General features: G+C 41.6%; 1 protein-coding gene across 8 annotated transcripts; it reads left to right on the forward strand.

Moving 5' to 3' along the window:
* The first annotated feature begins 621 nt into the window (after nt 1–621).
* Nucleotides 622–23224, forward strand: pbrm1 (polybromo 1). Of its 8 annotated transcripts, none has more exons than XM_036151539.1 (30): nt 622–736; nt 6329–6475; nt 6621–6718; nt 6822–6969; nt 7048–7197; nt 8550–8666; nt 8754–8822; nt 8940–9038; nt 9123–9208; nt 9301–9386; nt 9496–9712; nt 10038–10179; nt 11771–11865; nt 11955–12234; nt 12450–12555; nt 12639–13278; nt 13359–13570; nt 13668–13847; nt 15202–15359; nt 15458–15706; nt 15790–15935; nt 16966–17123; nt 17213–17396; nt 17763–17964; nt 18057–18258; nt 19675–19827; nt 20253–20402; nt 20798–20850; nt 22389–22602; nt 22813–23224. In XM_036151539.1, the coding sequence occupies exons 2-30, from the start codon at nt 6338–6340 to the stop codon at nt 22974–22976; spliced, it is 4896 nt and encodes a 1631-aa protein (XP_036007432.1). In that variant the 5' UTR covers nt 622–736; nt 6329–6337; the 3' UTR covers nt 22977–23224. The 8 variants fall into 8 exon arrangements, with proteins under 8 accessions (XP_036007432.1, XP_036007435.1, XP_036007434.1 ...); XM_036151542.1 differs by having other exon boundaries at nt 6329–6379; XM_036151541.1 differs by having other exon boundaries at nt 626–748.
* Nucleotides 23225–23605: the final 381 nt, after the last annotated feature.

Below are 23605 nucleotides of genomic sequence, written 5' to 3' on the forward strand. Positions count from 1 at the left end.
GTTTTAATCTAAATTAAAAATCTGTGGCAAGACTTAAATGTTCCAGTCAGCTTGAGCTCTTTTACAAATATAAATGTATCTAGATATCTAAAGCTGCGAGACCTGGACCTGTTATTACAGCCAAAGATAGTAATTCCAAGTCATGATTCAGGATCTGAATGCAAATGTAGGCACCACATTTCGGTAAAAAAAACCCAGAAAATCCTTTTCATTTTCCATTGACTTCATGATTGCTGCAATACTTTGTGTTGGTCTGTAACAAAAAGGCCCGACCAAATATTTCTTTATAAAACACGTTGAAACTTGTAAAATGCTTTAACACCGACATACGAACACATTTGAAGTAAATCAAAAGTATTGATTTGAAAAAATTGTGTAACTTAGATGGATTTAAATGGCGAGGTTACCGTGAGCGAGGGACTTAAACTAACCGGATGTCAGTTGCAGACAATTGTTATTAGCATTTGTCTCAATTTATCATTTCTCGATTTTCTTTTCACGTCAGTTATGTTTTGGTGAAACATGTGGACTAAATTGTGTAGGGTCTTTTTGAAGTTCCTGGGGCGTAAAGGGATAAATATTTAAAAAATATCGTTTTATTTTGACAGCCAGCTAGCGGAAGTGGTAGCGGAATGCCCGTTAGCTTCACAGGTCCCTCCGCCTGTCTAAAATCGATAGGTGATTGGCTTTCGAGCAGCGTAGGATTTTGTGGGTCCTGTTACGGTGCCCACCTAAGGTAAGGTCGCAGGTATGTCAGGGGTTAGTTTACATGCAACGGTTTTCCGGCGTGTGTCGTCGATACCATTTAACGGCCGCTTTTCCTTTCCTATTTTTTTTTTTTTATTTTTTTTCACTATTTAAAACGTTACTCGTTTAAACTGCCGCCTTTGTCCAAAGTGTTTGACGTCTGAGGCCAGCCGTGGAGCGTAGCTAACGTTAGCTGTCCTGAGGTCTGAAGCTGTCCACCACGCTGAGTGACAGTCGGTGGACAGCCGCTGCCGCCGCTGCTGCTGCTCACTGGGTTAGCTCTCTGCTGATGTGGGTACTCTGGACCACAGCCAGCTGCTACGTGACATTACAGGATGGAGGGGGGGGGGGCTGTTACCTGGAGACGGGGCTCAGACATCACCGCTCTAATCGGTCATTTAAGGTGAATTTAGATCGGTGGTGGTAGGGGGGTCGCACATTTCTTCTTGATATTGTTAAAGAGTTCATTAAAATGACCTTAACTGGTCTGATGTTTAAATCATATCAACATGGGACGCATACATTTTCCGCCCCTGAAGTATTTAATCAGGTTTCCTACAAGTTTATGATGGATGATGCTGGTAGTCTTTACCAGTGACATGTTTCATGGCCCAGTTCCCTGAGCATCTAATATAAATATAGGCTGCGTGCAGATGCAGACTAAAGTGTCCCCCCTGTAAAGATTTGTTGGAAAAAAAACACTCCAGTTACAAAAGCAGTGTGATAGGACAATAAACATTAAAGCAAGATCCTAACTTTTTATTTAAGTACATTAATACGTTAAGGAAAACACTTTTTATCAGTCACTAGTGGCACATTATTAGTACTCCTCCTTTTTGGACCCCCCCATTTACCCGTAGTACTGCACACACAAGTGTATCTACAAGAATTTGAATATTTTACACGTTTTTACTCATTTTAAAACGTGAAACTCATATATAGATTCATTACACATGATAGAGTGACATATTCCGACCTTTATTTCTCATCATTTTGATGATTAGAGACTTAGACAACTTTATTTGTCATTTTGTATGCACAGGGTGCATACAGAACGAAATTTCGTTGCATACAACTTATAGGAGTATAGTCAGATTCCACGTGCAATAAGGCAACATTGCAATATATTTAAAAAAAAAATGTTATGGCTCACAGATAACGACAACCCCAAACTCTGTCTCAGAAAATTTTTATATTGGGAAAAAGTTAAATATCTGTAACTCATGGTGTGAGAACCTTCTCAGCTAATTAGCTCAAAACACCCGCAGAGGTTTCCCCAGGTTTTTTGTCTCGGTCAGAAGGCTACACATATGAAGGCTGCCGACTGCACAGATGTCCAGAAGACAGTCATTGACTTCCTCTGCAAGTAAGGTTAGCCCTAGTCATTGCTAAATAAGCTGATTGTTCACAGGCGGCTGAATCCAATTATATTCATAGAAAGTTGAGTGGAAGAAAAAAGTGTGGGAGGAAAACATGCACCAGAAATGGGGATAACTTTAAGCCGTGAGAGCGTTCTCAAGGAAAGTCCATTCAAGGATTTTAGGCCTGAAGGAGTGGACTGAGGCTGAAGTCAGCATGTAAAGAGCCACGGATGAATCTTACACACGGGCTACAAATGTCACATTCCTAATATCAACCCAGGTCCTTAGCCCGGGTCCAAGGAGAGAGAGAACTGGACTGTTGCACGGAGTCCAAAGTCTTCATTTCAGATGAAAGTAAAGTTTGCATTTCCTTTAGAAATCAAGGTCCCAGAGTCTGGAGGAAGAGCGGAGAATCACACAATCCACGTTGCTTGAGGCCCTGTGTAAATTTCCACAGTCAGTGAAGGTTTGGGATGCCGTGTTATCTGCTGGTGTTGGTCCGCAGTCAACACAGCCGGGAAGTTTTAGAGCACTTCACGCTTGCTTCAGCCGACCAGCTGTATGGAGATGCTGATTTCAGTTTTCAGCATGGCGCTTGTCCACAAAGGTACCAAAAGCTGGTTTAATGACCACACTGTTACGCTGCCTTGATTGGCCAGTAAGTTGGCCTGACCTGAACCCCACAGAGAATCTCTGTTATCAGGAGGATGAGAGACACCAAACCCAACAAAGCAGATGACCTGAGGGCAGCTATCAAAGCAACCTGGGCTTCCATCAGCAGAACCACAGACTGATCACTGCGCTGTGTTGAAGCAGTAATTCATTCAAAAGGCGGCCCAATAAAAATGGAGTGCATAGAAATGAAGACAGTTCAAAAGCCAGACATTTCTGTATAAAATATCTTCTTTTTTTTTTACTGATCTTATGTAATATAAAGATTTTACAAAATAAATAAAATACAAGAAATCAAGGCTTGAATTATTTCTTATTGCATTATGTGTAACGAATCCATATAATGTATGAGTCTCAGTTTTTTAAAATGAGGTATAAGATATTCAACTTTTTCCCGATATTCATTTTCTTTGCGTGTATCAGGTCTTGTATTATGTTTCTGAAGGTTGGAGCTAAAGTGGCTCAATATATTGATTTGCCACTTTCATGGCAGCTTCGGTGTGTGCAATCGTAAACGACGGCTTGGGTGCATGAAGGTTTCTTTTTTTTCTTAGTAGAAATTACCTCTTTGGGGTCAAGAATGCTGATTTGTGTCAGATGAACCACTTCTGTGTAGATCGAATTCAGTTCAGTTTGATTTACTTTATTCACATAGTGGCAATTCACGGCGAGCGTCGTCTCAAAGCACTTTACAAGATCAATCCGGCTCGGTTAATATTCAGAACTGGCTCGTCAAATCAGTCCAATCGCATCAAGATTCAAACTGAGCTTACCTGAATTTGAGTTTGATCCCAGTTACTTTGATACGATGTCGTCAAAATCAGTTTTGGAGCGCCAGAAGGTAAAAGAAGGAAGGCCAGCAGACCGCATGGAGTCACTGACTTTACAGCAACGCCTCTTCCTGAAGCACGTGGCCACTCCGTTTTAACAGGAGGTACCAGATCATTCTGCTGTTGCACGCTTTACACATCTTCATCCAGATGCTGACAGCTGTGTCTGCTTCTTTAAAATAGACCCCGTTCCAGACAAATAAAATGAAAATGTTGCACATGATCTCTATATTCAGACCTAACTGGTTCAGATGACATCTCTTGGGTTGAAGTAGGTAATGTCTCGGGTTTAACATGTAGTTCCCTCTGCAGATTGCCTGAAACACGTCTCCCCAAAGGATCGTATTAATTATTATTATTATAAATTCTGTTTATTTTCTTTTTCCCACATGTCATAATAAGTAAGGTATGCAACTTGCTCCATGTTCTGGACGCTGCGCACTTTGACTCGATGAGAAACTAGCCCTACTACTCCCCTCTGTATGTTGGTGTGAAAAAGGTCGCTCCTTTAATTTTAACTTCAGGGCTGTTTTCGGATTTATCTGTCCGTTTAGGTTTGATTTATTCAATTTATTCTTGTCACTGTAATCCGTTCTCGGGTCTTGATAAGGTTTTTAAGCGCTGCAGGAAACAGCGGTTGCTGTTACCTTTCTAAATCTGATATTCTTGTACAAAGATGATTTATGGTTAACATTGCTTTTCATTGTGACTGTAATAAAAATATTCCTTTTTTTCCAGACAATGAAACCAGATGTTGTTTTTTTTGTTGTTGCTGTGTGTTGCCTCTCTAAGATTTTGGGGAATGTGTACAAATGAATGTGGGACCTCTTTGGCATGTTTGTATCATCTTTCCTCCGGTGCATTTATATCGCATGTCAGCTTGCACCCATTGCATTTTCATAAAAAAATGGTTTTAAGTTTAATTTCTAATAAAACATCTCTACCACCAACAAACTCTTCTGCTTTTTTTTTTTTAAGTGTCATTGTAACGGACTATTCGTTTTCTCATGTTCATTTTGAGAATATTCACCTTTCCAATCATAGCATCTGTTGCATTTGAGGGAACGCGCTCTGTTAGGTAAATGAAAAACTTTCTGAACAGCATGAAAAGAGAAGCAAAGACCTCTATAAAATGAAGGCCTTTTCATTTTTCTCTTTGGACTTTAGCTGCGTTGTATTTTTGTTGTGGTTTGTATCGAAGTGCCCAAATAATCCGATTTGAATCTGTTTTTTGTTCAGTTGTCTTATTTAGACAGCGATTATTTGCTGAGTATGTGAGCCTTTGATGCCTGAATAATTCATTTAGATCTCAGTTAACTTGTGCTGGATTGAAAATTAATGGAAAAAGCCCAAATTTGAAAAAAAAAAACTGAAATACTTTTAAGGAACTTGAAGAGATGGTGCTTAAAACCTAACTTAAACAATGACAAAGGTGTTTTTTTGAAAATGCATTTGAAAGAAAATTTCTTTAAAATGCAATTATGGGAGACCACAGTCAATGACGGTGCTGTAGGGGTGTTAAAAAGCGTTCTCCCTCTTACAGATTTCTTCAGTTTTTGCTTGTTTATCGCGCTAAAGTGTTTCAGATTTTCAAAGAAATTTTAACACCAGACAAAGGAAATATGAGTAAACACGAAATGCGTCTTTCAAATCCTGAATTTATTACAGCAAAACAACCTTATCCAAACCAACTTGGCCCTGTGTGGAAAACTAATTACCCCCTAAACCTAAAGACTTGGCAGGAATCACTGCTGTCAAGCGTTTGTGATAAATGACAATGAGTCATTTTCTTGTTGTAGAGGAATTATGGCCAACTATCATTGCAGAAACATTTTAATTTAGCCTGTTCTAGCATCGATGGGCTCGATTTGGTCATGCCATAGCATCTCAATCAAATTTAAGTCTGAGCTTTGAATAGGTGTCAGCAGACACCAAAAGCTTCATTTTGTTTTCATTAGTTTTTTCCCATTCAGAGGTTGGTTTGCTGCTGTGTTTTGGATCGTAATCTTGCACTTTGAGCTTAAAGTCCAGACTTTCACCTTCAGGATGTCCTGCTTAAAAGCAGCATTCGCGAGTTTCCATCAGTTACTGCAAACGCATCCAGACATTTAAGCAGCAAAGGAGTTTAAAGCGTCAAAATACCACCCACATTTCCCCCAAAGTCTTTTTTATTGTTAAAGATTAAGAAAGATATTTTTATTCTTTTTTGTGGTTTTTACCGTAGAACTCTCCAGTGTTTTATGTGATAATTATTGATACATGAACACTGATTTTAACTGAGGCAAATGTGCTTTAGATGCTGCTCTGGATTCATCGGTGACCTCCTGGATGAGTCATCAGCGTGCTCCTGGAGTAATTTTGGCTAAAATGTTTTTGTCATTTGTGGGTAATGACTCTCCCTGCTCTCACCTTTGTACTTCACTGGAGTCCCAAATCCTTAAAATGTTTTTTTTTAACAAAAAGCAAATGCAGAAGAAATCTGTAAGGGGTCAAATACATTGTCAATACTAATCTGACTCATGTAATCTTCCATATTCTGAATAAAAGGGAATTTGCCTGCAGTTAGTTTTCTGGCAAGGCCATTTAAAAAAAGTACTTGGGTAATGTTTATATTCAGTGACATTAATCCGAGTCAAGCTTGTTTCGTTTGTCATAACGTCGTCAATATAAGGAGTATTTTCTGCCCATTTGTTGCTTGACTGACGCTTGTCTTCTCAGGGGTTCGTCATGGCCTTGAAAAGGAGACGGGCGATGTCCCCCTCTAGCAGTGTGAGTGGAGGAGATTTTGACGATAGCCAGACTTCGTTAGTGTCTTCAATTGGGAGAAAGAGGAGAAGGACCTCAAACATTCCAACTGTGGATCCTGTAATTTTACACATTTCAGTCACTGTTTTTTTTTTTTTCTTTTCTTCTCTGAACTGTGAAAATTGTTCACAACACAGATTTGAGGAAGGAGGTCTCTGTGGTGAAGGGTGGATCATTTTCAGTCTTTTAAATGTGGCCTTTTCAGATCGCCGTATGCCATGAGCTGTACAACACAATCAGAGATTACAAGGACGACCACGGCAGGATGTTGTGCGAGCTGTTCATCAGAGCCCCCAAACGAAGGTGAGGACATGGGTGACTATTCAACCTTTACACTATATATTTCATGTAGTTTAGGTGTGAACACTGGATACAGCAAAGGTCCCTCCATTTTTTTTTTACCCAGGAATCAACCAGACTATTACCATGTGGTGTCTCAGCCCATTGACATGATGAAGATCCAGCAGAAACTAAAGATGGAGGAGTACGACGATGTCGATCAGCTGACCGCCGACTTTCAGCTTTTGTTCAACAATGCAAAGACGTACTACAAGGTACCAGATTCCTCTGGGCTCCAGTTACTGTTACTAATAGAGGGCAGACGCATGAAACTGAGTTTGCTTCTACCGCAGTCAGATAGTCCTGAATACAGAGCCGCCTGTAAGCTGTGGGACCTCTACCTGCGGACGAAGAACGAGTTCGTTCAGCGGGGTGATTACGACGACGACGATGAAGATGGAGACTATGCACAGGAAAACGCTGGAGGTTCCACTGAAGATGAGGTGAGACTCCAGGATCCGATTATCGCAACATCTTATTTGTTTTTAGACGGGCGTGAATGCAGTCCAGCAATTATGAAAATAATTTTTTTTAGAAAAAAAAAGAAGAGAAACCATTGATGTCTTTCAGATGAAAATGTAGCAGTCTGGGAGGGAGACTCAAGTACTTTATCTTTGCTGCATCTTTTAAGCGTTCGGAAAACAAACCCTGACCTACATTACAGAGTTGCTGAGTGCACATCTCTCTGTAGACGGGCTAAACGCAACTTCAAGGCACTCACAAGGTTTTTGAAATCAAATCCTGTAAATTAATTTCAGATGAGGAAAATCTGTTTTGCTTCTGCAACATTGGCAGCGGTACGAAGAGACATTTATTGCAATTAATCTTTTAGACTTTATATTTTAATGAGATGGGTGTTTATTTGTGGTATTCTGTACATCTACCAAGACAACATAAGCGGTATTGTGCTCACTTTAACTGTATGGTATTTAAAATTGATTTATTATTAATTAGTTGTGACATTAGCAGTTTAATGCATTTCGGTATTAGTACCCCCATAAAATTTTTATATATTTTTTTTATTCCCACCTAAAACTTTGGTGTGTTTTATTGGTATTTGATGTTATAGACAAACACAAAGTTGTGCATAATTGTTACAAGGAAGGAAAGGGAAACATGATTTTTTTTGTGTGTGGGAAGGGTGGCAAGGCTTTGGCTTTAGCCCACTGAGTCAATGACTTGTAAAGGTTTCACAGCTTTTGATGCAATTACAAGTGTTTTGGGATATGTCTCTGACAGCTTTGTACATCCAGAAACAAAGTTCTTTACTCATTCGTCTCTTCCAAAACAGCTTTGTGACATGTAGGGGAACTACACCATATTCTTCCTCCAGCGCTCTGGATTGCTGTTGCTCCTTCAGAATTACACTCTGAGGCCTTCACTGAACAACTGCATTTATACTGGGATTTAAGGACAGGAAGGCGCTCTCCATCTGCTAATTGGATGATGTCTGACAGCAATTAGTTGCTCTGAATTTCATTTTGGACTATAGTAGTAAACGGGGGCTAGGTGCATATGCACACCACACCATTCAGATTTTAGTTTCTGTAGCAATGCCTCCTTTCATTTCTATAATTTCAATTATAGACTGCTTTGAGTTTGTCTGTCTTATAAAATCCAGTAAAACACATCAGAGTTTGTGGTTGTGACGCAACAAAATGTGGAATGGTTGAGGCGGTAGGAACACTTTTGTATGACCCTGCAACCCTGTCAGTGTGTAGTATTATGTCCTCATCTGTATGTATGAATAACCGCATGTCATTTCTGAACGTCTGTGCTTAATTGTTAAATCCAGAGTGCGTCAGCTTGTTTGAAAGAAGTTCTAGAGCAGCTCTTTGGCGCTATTGTATCCTACACTGAGCCCAGTGGTCGTCTGGTCAGCGAGCTCTTCCAGAAGCTTCCATCCAAAATGGTATGAAATAAAAAATATTTGACAGTGGGGGAGGGGGGAACTTTCATATGTCCAACTTTAATTTATAGTTCTCTCTTTTCTATTTAGCAATACCCCGATTACTACGCTGTAATTAAAGAACCAATTGATCTGAAAATCATCGGCCAGAAAATTCAGGTACGGTTTTATAGGTCTGATAAGTTCACTGTTCAATTCTCATTAGGTGTTTTTAAATAATTTACTAAATTCCAACAACAATAATAATAAAAAACATGTTTTTAACTTTTATTTTAGCTTGGCAATTATCGGAGTGTCAGTGCCATGGCTAAAGATGTGGACCTGCTGGTGAAGAACGCCAAAACCTACAACGAGCCTGGTTCTCAGGTCTTTAAGGTAAGCATGTAACTTGGAACGTCAATGCAGTGTGCTGTCGCTGGCATTTGTCATAACCCGCCTTAATCTGCTGTTGGGATGCAGGACGCCAACACTATTAAGAAGGTTTTTGCACAAAAGAAGTCCGAGATTGAACACGGAGAGCCGATAAAGTCCAGTATTCGCATCAGGTAAGGATAAAGCATCAGCTCTTGAAACCATGCAAGTGTTACGTTGTTATTTGAGTTTATCTGTTCTGTTCAACGTTTTCCTTCTTTGCTAGGAATAAAAGGTCTGTCCAAGGAGACCGCCTCTCAGCCATCACTATGGCGCTTCAATATGAAAGCGATGAGGAAGGCATACTTTCTGGTACTTATTGACCTATTCATCTGACCAAGACAGTCGTGATGCTACTAGACGCTGGTGTCCAGCGTCGAGTAGTGTGCGTTGTTATTGGTTATCTTCCTGCTGTTGTCAGGGACTGTCCACTACGACGAGGGCGAATCCGAAGCAGAGAGTATGACGTCGAACATTGACATGAGCAATCCCATCTTTCAGCTTTATGAAGCCGTGCGAGGAGCCAGGAACAGTCAGGGCCAGCTGATCTCTGAGCCCTTTCTGCAGTTACCCTCCAGGAAAGACTACCCCGACTATTACCAGCAGATCAGTCAGCCGCTCTGCCTGCATCAGATCAAGTATGACGAGGCTGATACTGATCTGTTTGTCTTTACACTCGTCACAGGGATGGACTTCTTATAGGGCTCCTACACAGCCTGTAGAAGTCTTGAATTTCATTTCAGTATTTTCCAGGTCCCACCGTCTAAATTCTGTGTAGTTTCCTTCTGTCCTTCAAAACATTCTTTGCTTAGTGTGTCTTTTCCTCCGTTCTTTCCTATAGATTCATACCATTCGTTTGTGTAGCCAATATCTAGACTTCTATTTTTCTTTGGCATCACACACGCTCACTGTGCAGTGCAGTATTTTTTTGCCCCATATGTAAGTGCCCGTAATTCTCTGCAGGAACAAGATGAAGAACAATGAGTACGAAAGCGTTGAGCATATCGACTCAGATCTGGCGCTGATGTTTGAGAACGCCAAACGCTACAATGTTCCCCAGTCTTCCATCTACAAGCGTGTGCTCAAGCTTCAGCACATCCAGCAGGTCAGTTCAGCTTCTTTTCTCGTTGTTTCCATTAAACTGTGGTGGCTCAGCAGGAGCATTGTCTCACACGCTTCAGAAGGATCTACCTGGCCACAATCGACAGGTTAACAAACCCTCGCTGACTGTGGCATCCAAACTCCACTCTACCAGGGCCTGCAATACATTTGATGACTTTTTTATTGAGAAAATCCAAAAGATTAGAGATGGAGTCTGTACATCCATAAGAAATCGTTCACCAGCCAATTTCTTCCTCCTGCTGCTTTGATGTTTTACCCACAGCTTTCTTTAAGAAGGTTTTGCCAGTCATAACGTCTGATTTGACCCAGATAATAAACAGGTCCCTTCTGTCAGGTGTTTTCCTTTCAAACAGTCCCTAAAAAGCAGCAATTATCAAACGACTGTTAAAAAGGAATAATTTGAACAAACTACTACTGCAGAACTACAGGCCCATCTCAAACCTTTCCTTTATCAGTAAGAGTATTGAAAAAGCTGTGTTTCAACAATTAAACACCTTCTTAACAACGACCAGCTGCTTTGACGTTTTCCAGTCTGGCTTCCGTGCTCACCACAGTACAGAGACCGCCCTTATCAGGGTGTTTAATGACATCCATATAAATACTGACTGTGGAAGAATCACCATGCTGGTTCTATTGGACCTCAGTGCAGCATTCGATACTGTCGATCACTCCTACATCAGAGAACACAAAAATCACATGTGGGGTTCCCCAAGGGTCCATTCTGGGTCCCCTCCCATTCAATATCTACATACTCCCTCAGATCATAAAAAACAACATCAGCTACCATAACTATGCAGACGACACACAGCTATACATCACCGTGTCACCAGGTGACTATGAACCCATTCAAGCACTGAGTAAATGCCTAGAAGAAATCAATGCATCGATGTGCCAAAATTTCATCAGCTGAATAAAAACAAACCTGAAGTAATCATTTTTGGACCAACGGAGGAGAGATCAAAAGTTAGTGCACAACATCAGCTGCTTGGGCTAGTAACCACTGATCAGGCCCGAAACCTGGGTGCAGTAATGGACTCAGACCTGCGTCCTCACTAAGACTAAGAAAGTAGAGCACATCACCCCAGTTCTAAAGTCCTTACACTGGCTCCCTGTATCTCAGAGAATAGACTTTAAAATACTCCTGTTAGTCTATAAATCCCTGAATGTCTTAGCACCTAAATACTTTACAGTGTATGAACCCTCCAGACCACTCAAGTCTTCTGGCTCTGGTCTGCTCTGCATACCTGGAACGAGAACCAAATATGGAGAAGCAGCATTTAGTTTTTATGCTCCACTTATCTGGAACAAATTCCCAGAAGACTGTAAAAGTGCCGAAACCCTGAGTTCCTTTAAATCAAGGTTAAAACCCTATGCGTTTCGAGTTGCCTTTGAATGTTAATGTTGAATTTTATAGTCCAACTTATCTTTTATCGTGGAAACAACTTTTACCATGAATGGGAGCTGTTGATATATCATCCAAAACCCCAATAAATGCATTGATGCTTGAGGTTGTAATGTGACAAAATGTGAGAAAGGAGCATGAATATTTTTTACAACGCAGTGTATCTGTCTAGATGAAAAGAAAAGAGCTTTTACAGAGAGCAGATGACGATGGGGACAGCATGCTCTCCTCGGCCACATCGGACACCAGCAGCACAAAAAGAAAAAGGTACGTTTTGGTTCTAAAACGTTCCAGCCTGCACTCGTTCCTTTTACTGACGGGAGCTTTGCTTTCGACTGTCACCTTTTGGTTTTCAGCCACAAGAAGAACACAAAGAAAAATCGAATGAAAGCTCTCCTGGCATCCGTTACTGAGGCCCGGGAAGCCGGCACCGGCCGCAGACTCTGTGACCTCTTCATACTGAAGCCTTCTAAGAAGGACTACCCAGATTACTACAAAGTTATCCTGGAACCAATGGACCTGAGGACCATCGACTACAACATTCGCTCGGACAAGTACATGACCGAGGATGCAATGGTGGAGGACATGAAGCTGATGTTTCGCAACGCGAGACATTACAATGAAGAAGGCTCCCAGGTAACATTCAGGGTTGTGGCTGTACGTGTCTCTCGTTGCTGCTTTTGGAGTCATTCTGATTGGTTGTTTCTTTTTTTTTTTTTCTGAAAATGCCTGAAAAACGCTAAGGGCAAATGTGTTTCCTGTTCTCATCAGCTTCAGACTCAGCATTGTTATAAATACTCTTAAAGTGCAATCCACGCCACAGAGATCTCCTCCCGCTGTTATTCCTGTAGGTCTACAACGATGCAGACATTCTTGAGAAGATCATGGAAGATAGACGCAGAGATCTCGGGCCAGCAACTGACGATGACGACATCATGTCTCCAAAGTTAAAAATAAGTACGGCTTTCAGGTTTTTTCTAGACATTGAGTTTAGTGTTTAATTGACATTCACATGTCTACTTTTTTTTTTTTTATCGCAGGAAAGAATAGCCTCTCTCTGAAAAAGTCCAAGTATCTGACCCCCTTACAGCAGAAACTAAATGAGCTTTATGAAGCCGTGAAGAACTACACAGATAAGCGCGGCCGTCGCCTCAGCGCCATCTTCCTGCGGCTTCCGTCTCGGGCCGAGCTGCCCGACTACTACATCGCCATTAAGAAACCCGTAGATATGGAGAAGATCAAGAGCCACATGCTGGCTAACAAGTACCAGGACGTGGACGCTCTGGTCGAAGACCTGGTGCTCATGTTCAACAACGCCTGCACCTACAACGAGCCCGAGTCTCTGATTTACCGCGACGCTTTGTTGCTGCACAGGGTGCTTTTGGAGACGAGGCGAGAGCTGGAAGGAGGAGACGACAATCACGTGCCCGACGTTCCCCGCCTCATCCAGGAACTCATCCGGAGTCTCTTCGTGTCTGTGCTCGGCCACCAAGACGACGAAGGGCGCTGCTACAGCGATTCGCTCGCAGAGATTCCCGCGGCGGACCCCGCAAGCCCCGAGAGGCCGGCGCTCAACTTCGAGATCGTCAGGAAAAACGTGGAAAGCGGGCGTTACAAGAGGTTGGACGTGTTTCAGGACCACATGTTTGAAGTTCTGGAGAAGGCCAGGCGGTTGAATAGGTCAGGTATTGTTGCAAGTCCGTCAATTTGTGTTCTGAAAGAAATCCAAGGTTAGTTTTTACGCCGTGCATTCGTTACAGGACCGATTCGGAGATCTTTGAAGACGCAGTGGAACTGCAGCAGTTTTTCATCCGTATTAGGGATGAGCTGTGTAAAAATGGAGAGATCCTAATGTCCCCCGCCCTCAGCTACACTTCCAAGCATTTGCACAGCGATGTGGAAAAGGAGAAGAAGGAAAAGCTTCCCAAAGAGATCGAAGAAGACAAAATCAAGAGAGAGGAGGAGAAAAGAGGTATCCGCTTAAACATCCTCTGAGCCCGGTTCTTCAGCGTCACCGTGGAAGCTCTCATGATACGTCTTTGTTTAATTGGACCGTGGCTTTTTCACAGAGGCAGAGAAGAGAGAAGACACTGCTGGAGGCTCGTGGCAAGTTCAGCGTACGTACAGTCAGGACTGCAGCTTCAAGGACAGCATGTACCATGTGGGAGACTACGTTTATGTAGAACCTGCAGAGCCCAACCTCCAGCCACATATCATTTACATCGAACGCCTTTGGGAGGATGCCACCGGTGAGTCTCTGCCTCACCCATCAGAGCAGCTTTTTTGTTTTCATTCTGCTTTTAGACTGTATTGGCAAAGATTTTGGCAGTACTGCGTAAAATACTTTATTGAATCGCAATTGTCATTGCAGTATCAACCTGTGCAATATCGCAATTGCACAAGACAGCTTGGATGCAATATTTGACATGGTTTCAGGTGGTCTCATGTGGATTCCAGCTTGGTACCTTGTTTGGATGCCACTTTGACAACAAGTACATTTTATAAAGATGCTCACCACAAAAGATTAGAACAACAGATCAGTTGGCCAATTAACATCGCTAAATGGGGATAGTGCATGCAAAGGCACACTGTAGTAGTTGCCGTCTGTCTGCAGAGTACATTTCTACAGATCTACAAACTTTCTGTGGCCTTCTGATTAGCTCGAAACCAGGCTGTAGACAGGTTCATACATTGGGCTCCTATGGTCGAACATCAAAACCTTTGATCACCAAGTGGGATCGGTCCAGGTTTGAGGGTTGCCCCTTAGTTCCAGTGGAAGGGTTCTTGCCAGCGCATTTCAGCATAATGCACTGCTGAATGTTGTCAAAATTAAGCTGAAGTTAGATCGCTACACTAATTAAAAATGACTGTAACAATCAGTACGACACAAATGTTTGAGAGCAACATAGAAAAGTCAAATAAAGCTTTTGAACGTATGCATCAGCGCAGCTATATCCCCGAACAACATAAGGTCTTATTAGCTTGATGAATACCCGCTTCGAGCTGCGGGAATGCACCCAGAGAAGCAGCAGAATGACACACCAGCACCCCCGTGACTGCGGATCAGTTCTCAAAGAGAGGCCTATGAGGACAAGGTTGAGTGAGTTTGGTGTAGAGCATCTTGACTTGGCTACGCAGAGTCTTGATTTCAACCCATCAAAGAATATTTTTGACGAATTAGAGCGGAGACTAGATGGCCAACATCAGCGTCTGACCTCATAAACGGGCTCATTAAAAGAATTTCAAAAATCCCCATAAACACTCTCTAACATTGTTAAAAGCATACACTTTAGACAGAGCTGTAATGGCCACAAGAGCTCCATATTAAAACCTTTTATATTAACAGTGGAATACCATACCATACCATACTATACCAACTTTATTTATGAAGCACTTTATACACTGACAGGACCAAAGTGCTGTACGTAATCATAAAATACAATGCAATTATAATTTATTAACAGTGGAATGACTTTAAATCTGATGTGTGTGTGAAGGCTAATATCTTAATATTTTTGGCAACATATTGTATCAAGCACTGGAACTGAAATCCTTGTCCTAGCCAGTCTAAAGACTGATCTTTCCCACCTCTGAATCAAACAGGGGAGAAGTGGCTGTACGGCTGCTGGTTCTACAGGCCAAATGAAACCTTTCATCTCGCAACAAGAAAGTTCTTGGAGAAAGAAGTTTTCAAGAGTGACTATTACAACAAAGCTCCCATCAGAAAGATCCTGGGAAAGTGCGTGGTCATGTTTGTGAAGGTACGACTTTGCCGTGTCATTCGGCAAGCATTTGTTTTTTTGCTATTTATAGCTTATTTGTCTTCTTGAGAACTGACTGAGCATTTCTGGGATTGAAGGAATATTTCAAGCTTTACCCGGAAGGATTCAAGGCGGAGGATGTCTACGTGTGCGAGTCTCGCTACTCTGCCAAGTCGAAGTCCTTCAAGAAGATCAAGATGTGGGCCATGCCCCTCAGCTCGGTCCGATTCGTTCCCAGAAACGTTCCTCTGCCTGTGGTCCGAGTGGCTTCCATGTTTGTAACCAGACAAGATGACAAACCACCAGAGATTGTAGATGAAAGCAAAATGACTGATGTTATAGACAAAGTGAGTCTCAACCTGGCGGTTTAGGTGAAAAGGAAGAGTTTATGTTTAATCGGGACCTCCTACAAACGATTTAATGTTCACAGGAGAGGGAGGACGTTCCACTGGACGTGACCAACGGAGAGCCGGGCTGTCAGTACTATGAGCAACTCTGTTACAACAACCTGTGGCTGAAAGTGGGAGACTGCGTGTACATCGCCTCTCATGGTCTGGTGCGCCACCGAGTGGGCAGGTAGAGTAAAATAATTTGAAAACGAGGACGACGTCCTTTATATTTAAAAAGGTTCAGATTTTGCGTGTTTGCTAAACTCAGATAAATGCTCTCTTACTGATCTTACAGAAAGATAACCTGAGCAACTTTAAATTTAGAAGAAGTAAGAGCAACCAACACCAACACGTCTCTTTATGAATGTATAATTGCCCCCTTGTTAAATCTGGATTTAACAATGGATTAACCTGATTTCTGCCCGGCCTGTAGAATCAGGAAATCCTTTGAAAAGAACCTGTCTGATAACATGAAGTAAAAAACAACAACAACAACATATCATGTCCTGATCTAAAGAAATTCAAGAACAGATGTGAACTAAATTCCCTGACCTCTATCAGTCTGGATTATAGAGCCATTTCTAAGGCTTTAGGACTCCAGAGAACCACAATGAGAGCCATTTTCCAGAAATGGAGAAAACTTTGAACAGCGGTAAACTTTAGGAGATGGGACGACTTAACATAATGGCTGAAATTTAAGTAAATTCTCGCATATATGAGAACCTCAAGAGGAATTTGGTGCCATCACCTCATAACCTTAAGCCTAAATACATTTGGGCTACTCAGCAGGACTATGGTCCAAAGAACACTGGCCAGTCCATCTGTGAATGGCTCGAAAACTACCTGGAGTGTTGGCCTTATTAAAGTCTGAAGTTAAATCAGGTTGAGATGCTGTGGCATTTATAAAAAACCCTGTAATGTGGCTTAAAATAAATAAATTAAAGAAGAGCGGGCCAACGTTCTTCAACAGTGATTTACAAAAAAAACCCTAAAAAAAAACAAATTGCTTGTTATTACAACTGTTTGATGCTTGTCTAAAATAAAACTGAGTTTGTCTATCTGGAGAAGGAATGTAAGGGCACTTTAGTTAAGGATTTATATGACGTTTAGTGAGTTTATACATTGTAGACTCTGCTTGCTCGCCAGGGAAATTAGTGCAAAAAATAAGGCAGCGGAAAACTTAAAACTGTTTTCATTCTCTGTGTTCTTATTGCAAGAATTGAGAAAATGTGGATGCGAGATGAAGCAGGCTACTTCCTTGGCCCCATCTTTATCCACCCGGAAGAGACGGAGCATGAGCCTACCAAGATGTTTTACAAGAAGGAAATGTTCCTGAGCAACTTGGAGGAGGCTTGTCCCATGACCTGCATCACAGGTACCCTTATTGATATGCAGTGAAGTGTAATGTCCTACAACCATAATGCGATGGTGATTGGAGCCGTTAAATAACTTTTGATCACACAGGGAAGTGCGCCGTGGCATCCTTCAAAGAATACTTGTCATGTCGGCCCACTGAAGTGCCTGAAGAGAATGTCCTTCTCTGCGAGAGTCGCTACATTGAGAGTGAAAAGCAGATGAAGAAGTTCAAGGGTCTTAAACGGTTTTCTCTCTCTGGGAAGGTGGTAGAAGATGAAATCTACTATTTTAGGTAAAGAACTACTATGAAATGTTTAAATGTATGTTTCTGGCAGCAAGAAATTATAAGATGTTTACTAAATGACCATCAAGGTTGAGACTTCTGGCCAGAACGTTTTTAGAGAGTTTTACAGCCCAGTTAGCACCAATTTCCCTAAGTCTGTCTGGCTTTATTTCTGTTTATTCTCTGTTTTATTAAGCTAAAACATGTATACATCTAAAGCGTGTTAGAGAATGGATGGATGGATGGATGTATATGTCTACTTTTTGACTGAAAAAAGATAACACTGAATATTCACAGGCTTGACAGAGGAAAAGTGTGAGGTATGAAAGGTATTCCGGAGTGAAAAGGGGAGTTTTCTATGTTTTCTTTCTTCAGAAAACTCATAGTTCCCCAGAAAGAACCATCACCTCTGCTGGAGAAGAAAATCGAGGAACTGGAGGCTAAGTTTGCTGGCATGACAGAAGAAGAGCTAGAAGATCTTGGGGATGACGATGGCGAGCTGGGGGATCATTCCCTTCCACAGATGCAGTCCTCTATAGCGAGTGACATGGATATCATGTCATACACCCCTCCACAGGTCGGGGGGTGGTATTTCATCGGTTAGCGTTTAATTCATTGTCTGCAAAGCTTCTGAATGTTCAGCTCTTGCATTTGCACGTTTGGTTACAGTCAACTCCTAAATCCATGAAGGGGCTCGCAAAGAAAGAGGCTTCGAAGCGGAAAATCAACATGAGTGGTTACATCCTGTTCAGCAGCGAGATGCGAGCGGTCATCAAAGCTCAGCACCCGGACTTCTCCTTTGGGGATTTGAGCCGTCTTGTTGGCACGGAGTGGAGGAACCTGGACAGCTCCAGGAAAGCAGAGTACGAAGGTACCAGCACCTACTTTATGGTATTAAATTTAGACCATAACAAGCAAATGTAGTCACAGCCCTTACACCTTTTGATGTTTTTTTTTTTAAATACAACAGCAAGCATCACTGTATTTTTGGTATTTATGTGATTAGAGAAACACAAATAAGTGCATTTTTGTGAAAGGAAAGGATACATAGCTTCATTATTTATGCCAGCATAAGGAAGCTTAAGGCAGTGTTGTAGTCAAGTCACTATGCCTCGAGTCCGAGTCCAGGTTCGAGTCTCCAGTGTTCAAGTCCAAGTCATTAAAAAAAATCTGAGTCGAGTCCAAGTCAAATCCAAGTCGAGTCCTTATTGATCAAGTCGAGTCCAAGTTCCACACTAAAGTAAGCATAGCCTACATGTTTTTAAACTAAAAAAAAATCCACACTCCACCACATTGCACTAATAATTTAGATAAAATAAAATCATACACCAAATAATATTCTAATGACATATTAAAATTATAGCCTAATGATATAAAAAAAAGTCAAGTCTTTTTTTCAATTTCCGAGTCAGAATGATCTGAATGTAGGAGTCCGAGTCCAAGTTCGAGTCATCAGTGCTCAAGTCCAAGTCAAGTCACGAGTCTCTAAATTTAGCTAATGACTCGGACTCGAGTTCGAGTCTCAGACTCGAGTACTACAACACTGGCTTAAGGAGGAATTGGAAAGCTGGGCCTTAAATACTCATTCGCTCACCAAATCTGGCCTTTATGGAAAAGCATCAAGAAGAAAGCGGTTGTTGGAAAAAAGCCACAAGAAGTGGCTGTTTAAACAAGGAAAGCCATACAGGGCATACAGCAAACAGAGGGTGAGCTGGATGAGCTGGACAGATGAAACCCAACACCATGTGCAGAGGAAAACTGAACCACACATCACCCTGAACCTCACAGTGAAACATGGTGGTGGAGGCATCCTGCTGTGGGAATGCGTGTCTTTAGCAGAGACAGGGAGCTGGACAGAGTTGATGTGAGGAAGAATGAAACCTTAATACAATGAAATCCTGGAAGAAAATCTCTTACAGGCTGCAGCAAAACCTTAAAACAGCGTTGTAGTCCAGCTTCGAGCTGGATGGCCACCTTAACGATACAATCAGACCTAACAGACCTCAATCAAGTTGAAAGTCTTTTGAGTAGACTTGCAAATTGGTCTTGAAGAAAAAAGAAAATTAAATAGCAGAAATGGAAGTCTTCAGATCTGCAAAGCTTGTAGAGACAGACACAAAAACTTGTTTTAAAAAAAGTATTGACTTTGAGGGTCTGAATATTTATGCAACTCAGTATAGGTTTTAGAGTGGTAAAATGGGAGTATGTCCAGGGGCTATGAATGCTTTTGCAGGGCTCCGTCCTTGTGGATTATTAATGCTAAACCTTCAACATCTTTGCACTGCAGAGCGAGCAGCGAAAGTGGCCGAACAACAGGAGCGTGAGAGGGGCCATCATCAGACATCCCCAAGAGCAGGTACCCCAGTAGGGGCACTGATGGGGGTAGTGCCTCCCCCAACCCCTATGGGGATGCTAAATCCCAGCATGACGCCTGTGTCAGGTAACCCCTCATAGACGCAGATGGATCCCCAGTGTACCCTAAAAGACTGGAATGAGAAGCTAAACTGCTCACATTTCTCACATCTGTGTGTCTTTCCAACCACGTGTTGTGATTTCATTGTACGTTTGCTCTAGCCCGATATCGCTTCATTCATAGGAACGTGCAAGTGATGATATCCGACATTCATAATGTTTCAGCGTATAAAAACATCAGCATTTGCCTCATTGTAGTGCATGTGCTTCTGGTATTGTTCATTTAGCATGATTGTGTCCTTGATTTCTTTTTGTCTCGCCATCACAGCCTGATCTTTAAGTCGGTATTTAACAGCATGCTTGGTAGTGAGTTCCCTGTTTGACTGATGCATGTTTTTGTCTTGTGTTAATACTATCCCCTTGTGTTAATACCTCCTCCTCATACCTGAGAAGGTATGATGGGTGTCTATAGCGCAGCAATGATGGGCCATGTTGAATGCATGATTAGAATGGCCGGTGTACCACCGCATTACATGGGGATGCCGGTCTTTCCCCAACATCTCCTGCCCGTTCTGTCTGGGTTCCGAGGAATGCCATCCTTTGGTAAGAGTGCTGCCATAGCCACCCCCCCCCCCCCCCCCACACCCCACCTGCCACGCAGTTGCTTCCCGTCTACCAATCTGACTCGCTGAAGGGGCTACCTGTATCACTAGGCTGAGATTCTTTCTTTGATGACTAGCCAGTCGTTATTCACCACATAGTCACTCATCCGACATTACTAGCCGGCTTTTTTTGGTAAAAACCAAAAACAAACAGATTTAACTATAACTTTGGATCAATTAAAAATGCACATACCAAAAATCACCTATCATTACGTAATTGCCATTCCCAGGTTTTATTTATCATGTATTTTTCGAGTTGGTATTAGACATTTTTAAACTGGCAAATAGGCATCTTCCACTGTGTGATCATGCTTACGCTGTTGAATATCCTCTCAGGTGTTAATGGCGTGGGAATTGGCGTGGCGGCGGGAAACCTGCATGGATCGCAGGTAATCACCATGGCTCTGTTAGTATGTAGCTATTAAAAACCATGAAGTGAAACCACTTTTAAAACCTGTTGTTGGTCTGGTATACATTTGGTTTTAGAGTCGGTGGTAAGACTTTTGTGCATTTCAAGTCCTACTTAGCAGACGTCTTGCAAAACTGCTTTTAAGTGTAATCTTTTGTAATCTTTTTTTTTAATCTTTTGGTTGTGCTGCATGACATCGGGAAAACATGTGGTTGTGAAACTGTTGCTGAACAACTTTAATCCTTTTCTCTCATTAAAAATTCCCCTCTCTTTTGTTTGAGCTTTCACATCTAAGCCACTAAAATAGACATCAGGGACCGTTGCAGAGTGTGAATGCATCTAACATAAAGTTATATATCCAATCAAATATTACATCCATGCAGTTCTCCACAGGGCCAATATTGCTAACTTTGATATCATGTTGCCGATTGTGAGTTTATTCAGTTTATGTTGTTTCTGTGGTCCACCGCACACACTGAGAGAGAGCATAGGTGGTGGTCCAACTTAGACCTAGACAACTTTATTTGTCATTTTGTATTTGCGTACAGAACGACATTTCGTTGCATACAGCTTGAAAATTGCAGCAAAAATCAAATGACAATATAAGGTGCAGCAGTGATTTAAAAGTAAACAATTTAAATGTGAACAATGCAGGAGAAGTCACAGTGTACAGGTGAGTAATTTTAAAAACCATTTGTAACACACATTTGTGTAGAATTGCGAAGTGGAAGGAAAATGATACAAGGTTCTAAAAGGGTTTTACTATTGGAAAAACTGAAAAGTGCAGCATGTAATTGTATTCAGCTCACCTGAGTCAAGAACTAGATTGGGAAGACTTCTTCTTCCTATATTTATGGAGTCTATCACTAATAGTTGTCCTGTTAACAGGATGCCTCCTGTTTAGGTGGACAGCCATGTCTTGGTACATTTTCAGCTGGATCTTACTCTTTCCATTTTGGAACTATGGGTTGAACAGTGCTCCTTAAGATGCTCTAAGCTCGGGGTGTTGTTTTTATAACTTAACCCTGCTCTAAACTTCTCCACAACTTTCTTCCTGTCCAGACTGACGTGTTGCTTGAGCTTCATCATGTTGTTTGTTCACTAACAAACCCTCTGAAGGGCTTTACGGAGCAGCAGAGATTAAATTACGCACTGGTGTGCTCTTAATAATGTTGGTGGCTTCTGAAGGTAAATGGATGTACTGGATTTTATTTAAGGTTATCAGAGCAATGGGATCTGAATACGCCCGTATGCCTGATTTTTAAGATTTCTATTTGTAAAAACAAAAATTAAACACCAATTATTATTTTCCTCTCACTTCATAATTACATTTTACTTTGTGTTGGTCTATCATTTAACAAGCCAGTAAATTACACTGAGCTTTGTGGTTTCAATGTAACAAAATGTAAGAATGTTCATGGAATCTGAATAGCTTAGCATGGCACAGTGTATATGCCTCATTTTACGTTTCTGAACGAATCTGAATCCAATAAAGAACAATGATTATGTTTTCACTAGGTGGGTCTGATGGGCTCAGGTCAGCAGGCTCCTCCTCCATACCCAGGACAAAGCCACGTAGGACAAACGGCGCTCCACCAGCCGTCCACACCGGTGTTTGTGTCTCCTCCTGCCAAATCTCAGCGGCTGCTGCACTCCGAGGCCTACCTCAGATACATCGAGGGTCTCAGTGCAGAATCGTCCTCAGTCAGCAAATGGGACCATGCTCTCACAGGTGCATTTTTTTTTTTTTAACTTTAATAGTCATTGTTAAGCAGTACATAAAGTAGTGATGATGAAAGCCTCCATGTGACTTCTTCCTATACAAAGTAGGACCACTTATTGGAAATATAGCACACTTTTAATTTTTACATTGTGTGATGGGTCAGTAAAGTCATTCCTGTTTCCCATTTCTATGTTTTTTACTGTGTTGTTGCAATTTCAGTGAAAAAACAAGATGTGCGCCTAACAAAAGAGCAGGAAAGCCGATTACCGTCCCACTGGTTGAAAAGCAAGGGCGCCCACAAGACCATGGCGGATGCACTTTGGCGGCTTCGTGACCTGATGCTGCGAGACACCCTCAACATCCGTCAGATGCACAACGTGTAGCGTGTGGATTTTGTGAGCCTCTGTTCCAAAAACTGTGTAACAGGAAGAGGTTTAGGCTCACTAAAAGTCTTTGCTTTATGATGTTATAAAAGAAGTACTGTTTGTGTTCATACCAGGCGCTTTCTGTGTTGAAGGCGACTTTTGTTTTTCATTTCATATTTCATTTGTTCCAAGTATATCATGAAGACTGTTCATCTGTGATGAAGGTTGTCATGTCACGATTTCACAATAAAAATGTGAGGAGTTCAGACTGGGTATGTTAATTTAGAACACTGGAAAGGTGACGCAACAGCTGACAAATGGGAATAAACAGGGTGTAGCTATTATTCTTTTGCTCAGACTGAACATAATTATCTGCTACTATCAAATATATTGTTCTGCTGTGTCCAGAACAAAACAGGGGGGTGGATTTTTCCAAGCTTTCATGCGTCTTTGACTGAGTCAATTTGATGTGCTGGCTCTTTTACATTGTTATATTTCATAGGGTGAATATTTTGTCACGTTATGGTACTTAGGTTCACACTTTAGATTTGTAAAATGCTTTTACTGAGTTTATGGATGTTACAACTGTCCAGGTGTAACTAGAAGACATTTACATAAACAAATTCATAAGAACAGTTGGGTGGAGT

Source organism: Fundulus heteroclitus, chromosome 20 (genome assembly GCF_011125445.2).
Source record: "Fundulus heteroclitus isolate FHET01 chromosome 20, MU-UCD_Fhet_4.1, whole genome shotgun sequence".
In the NCBI taxonomy this organism is placed as follows: Eukaryota; Metazoa; Chordata; class Actinopteri; order Cyprinodontiformes; family Fundulidae; genus Fundulus; species Fundulus heteroclitus.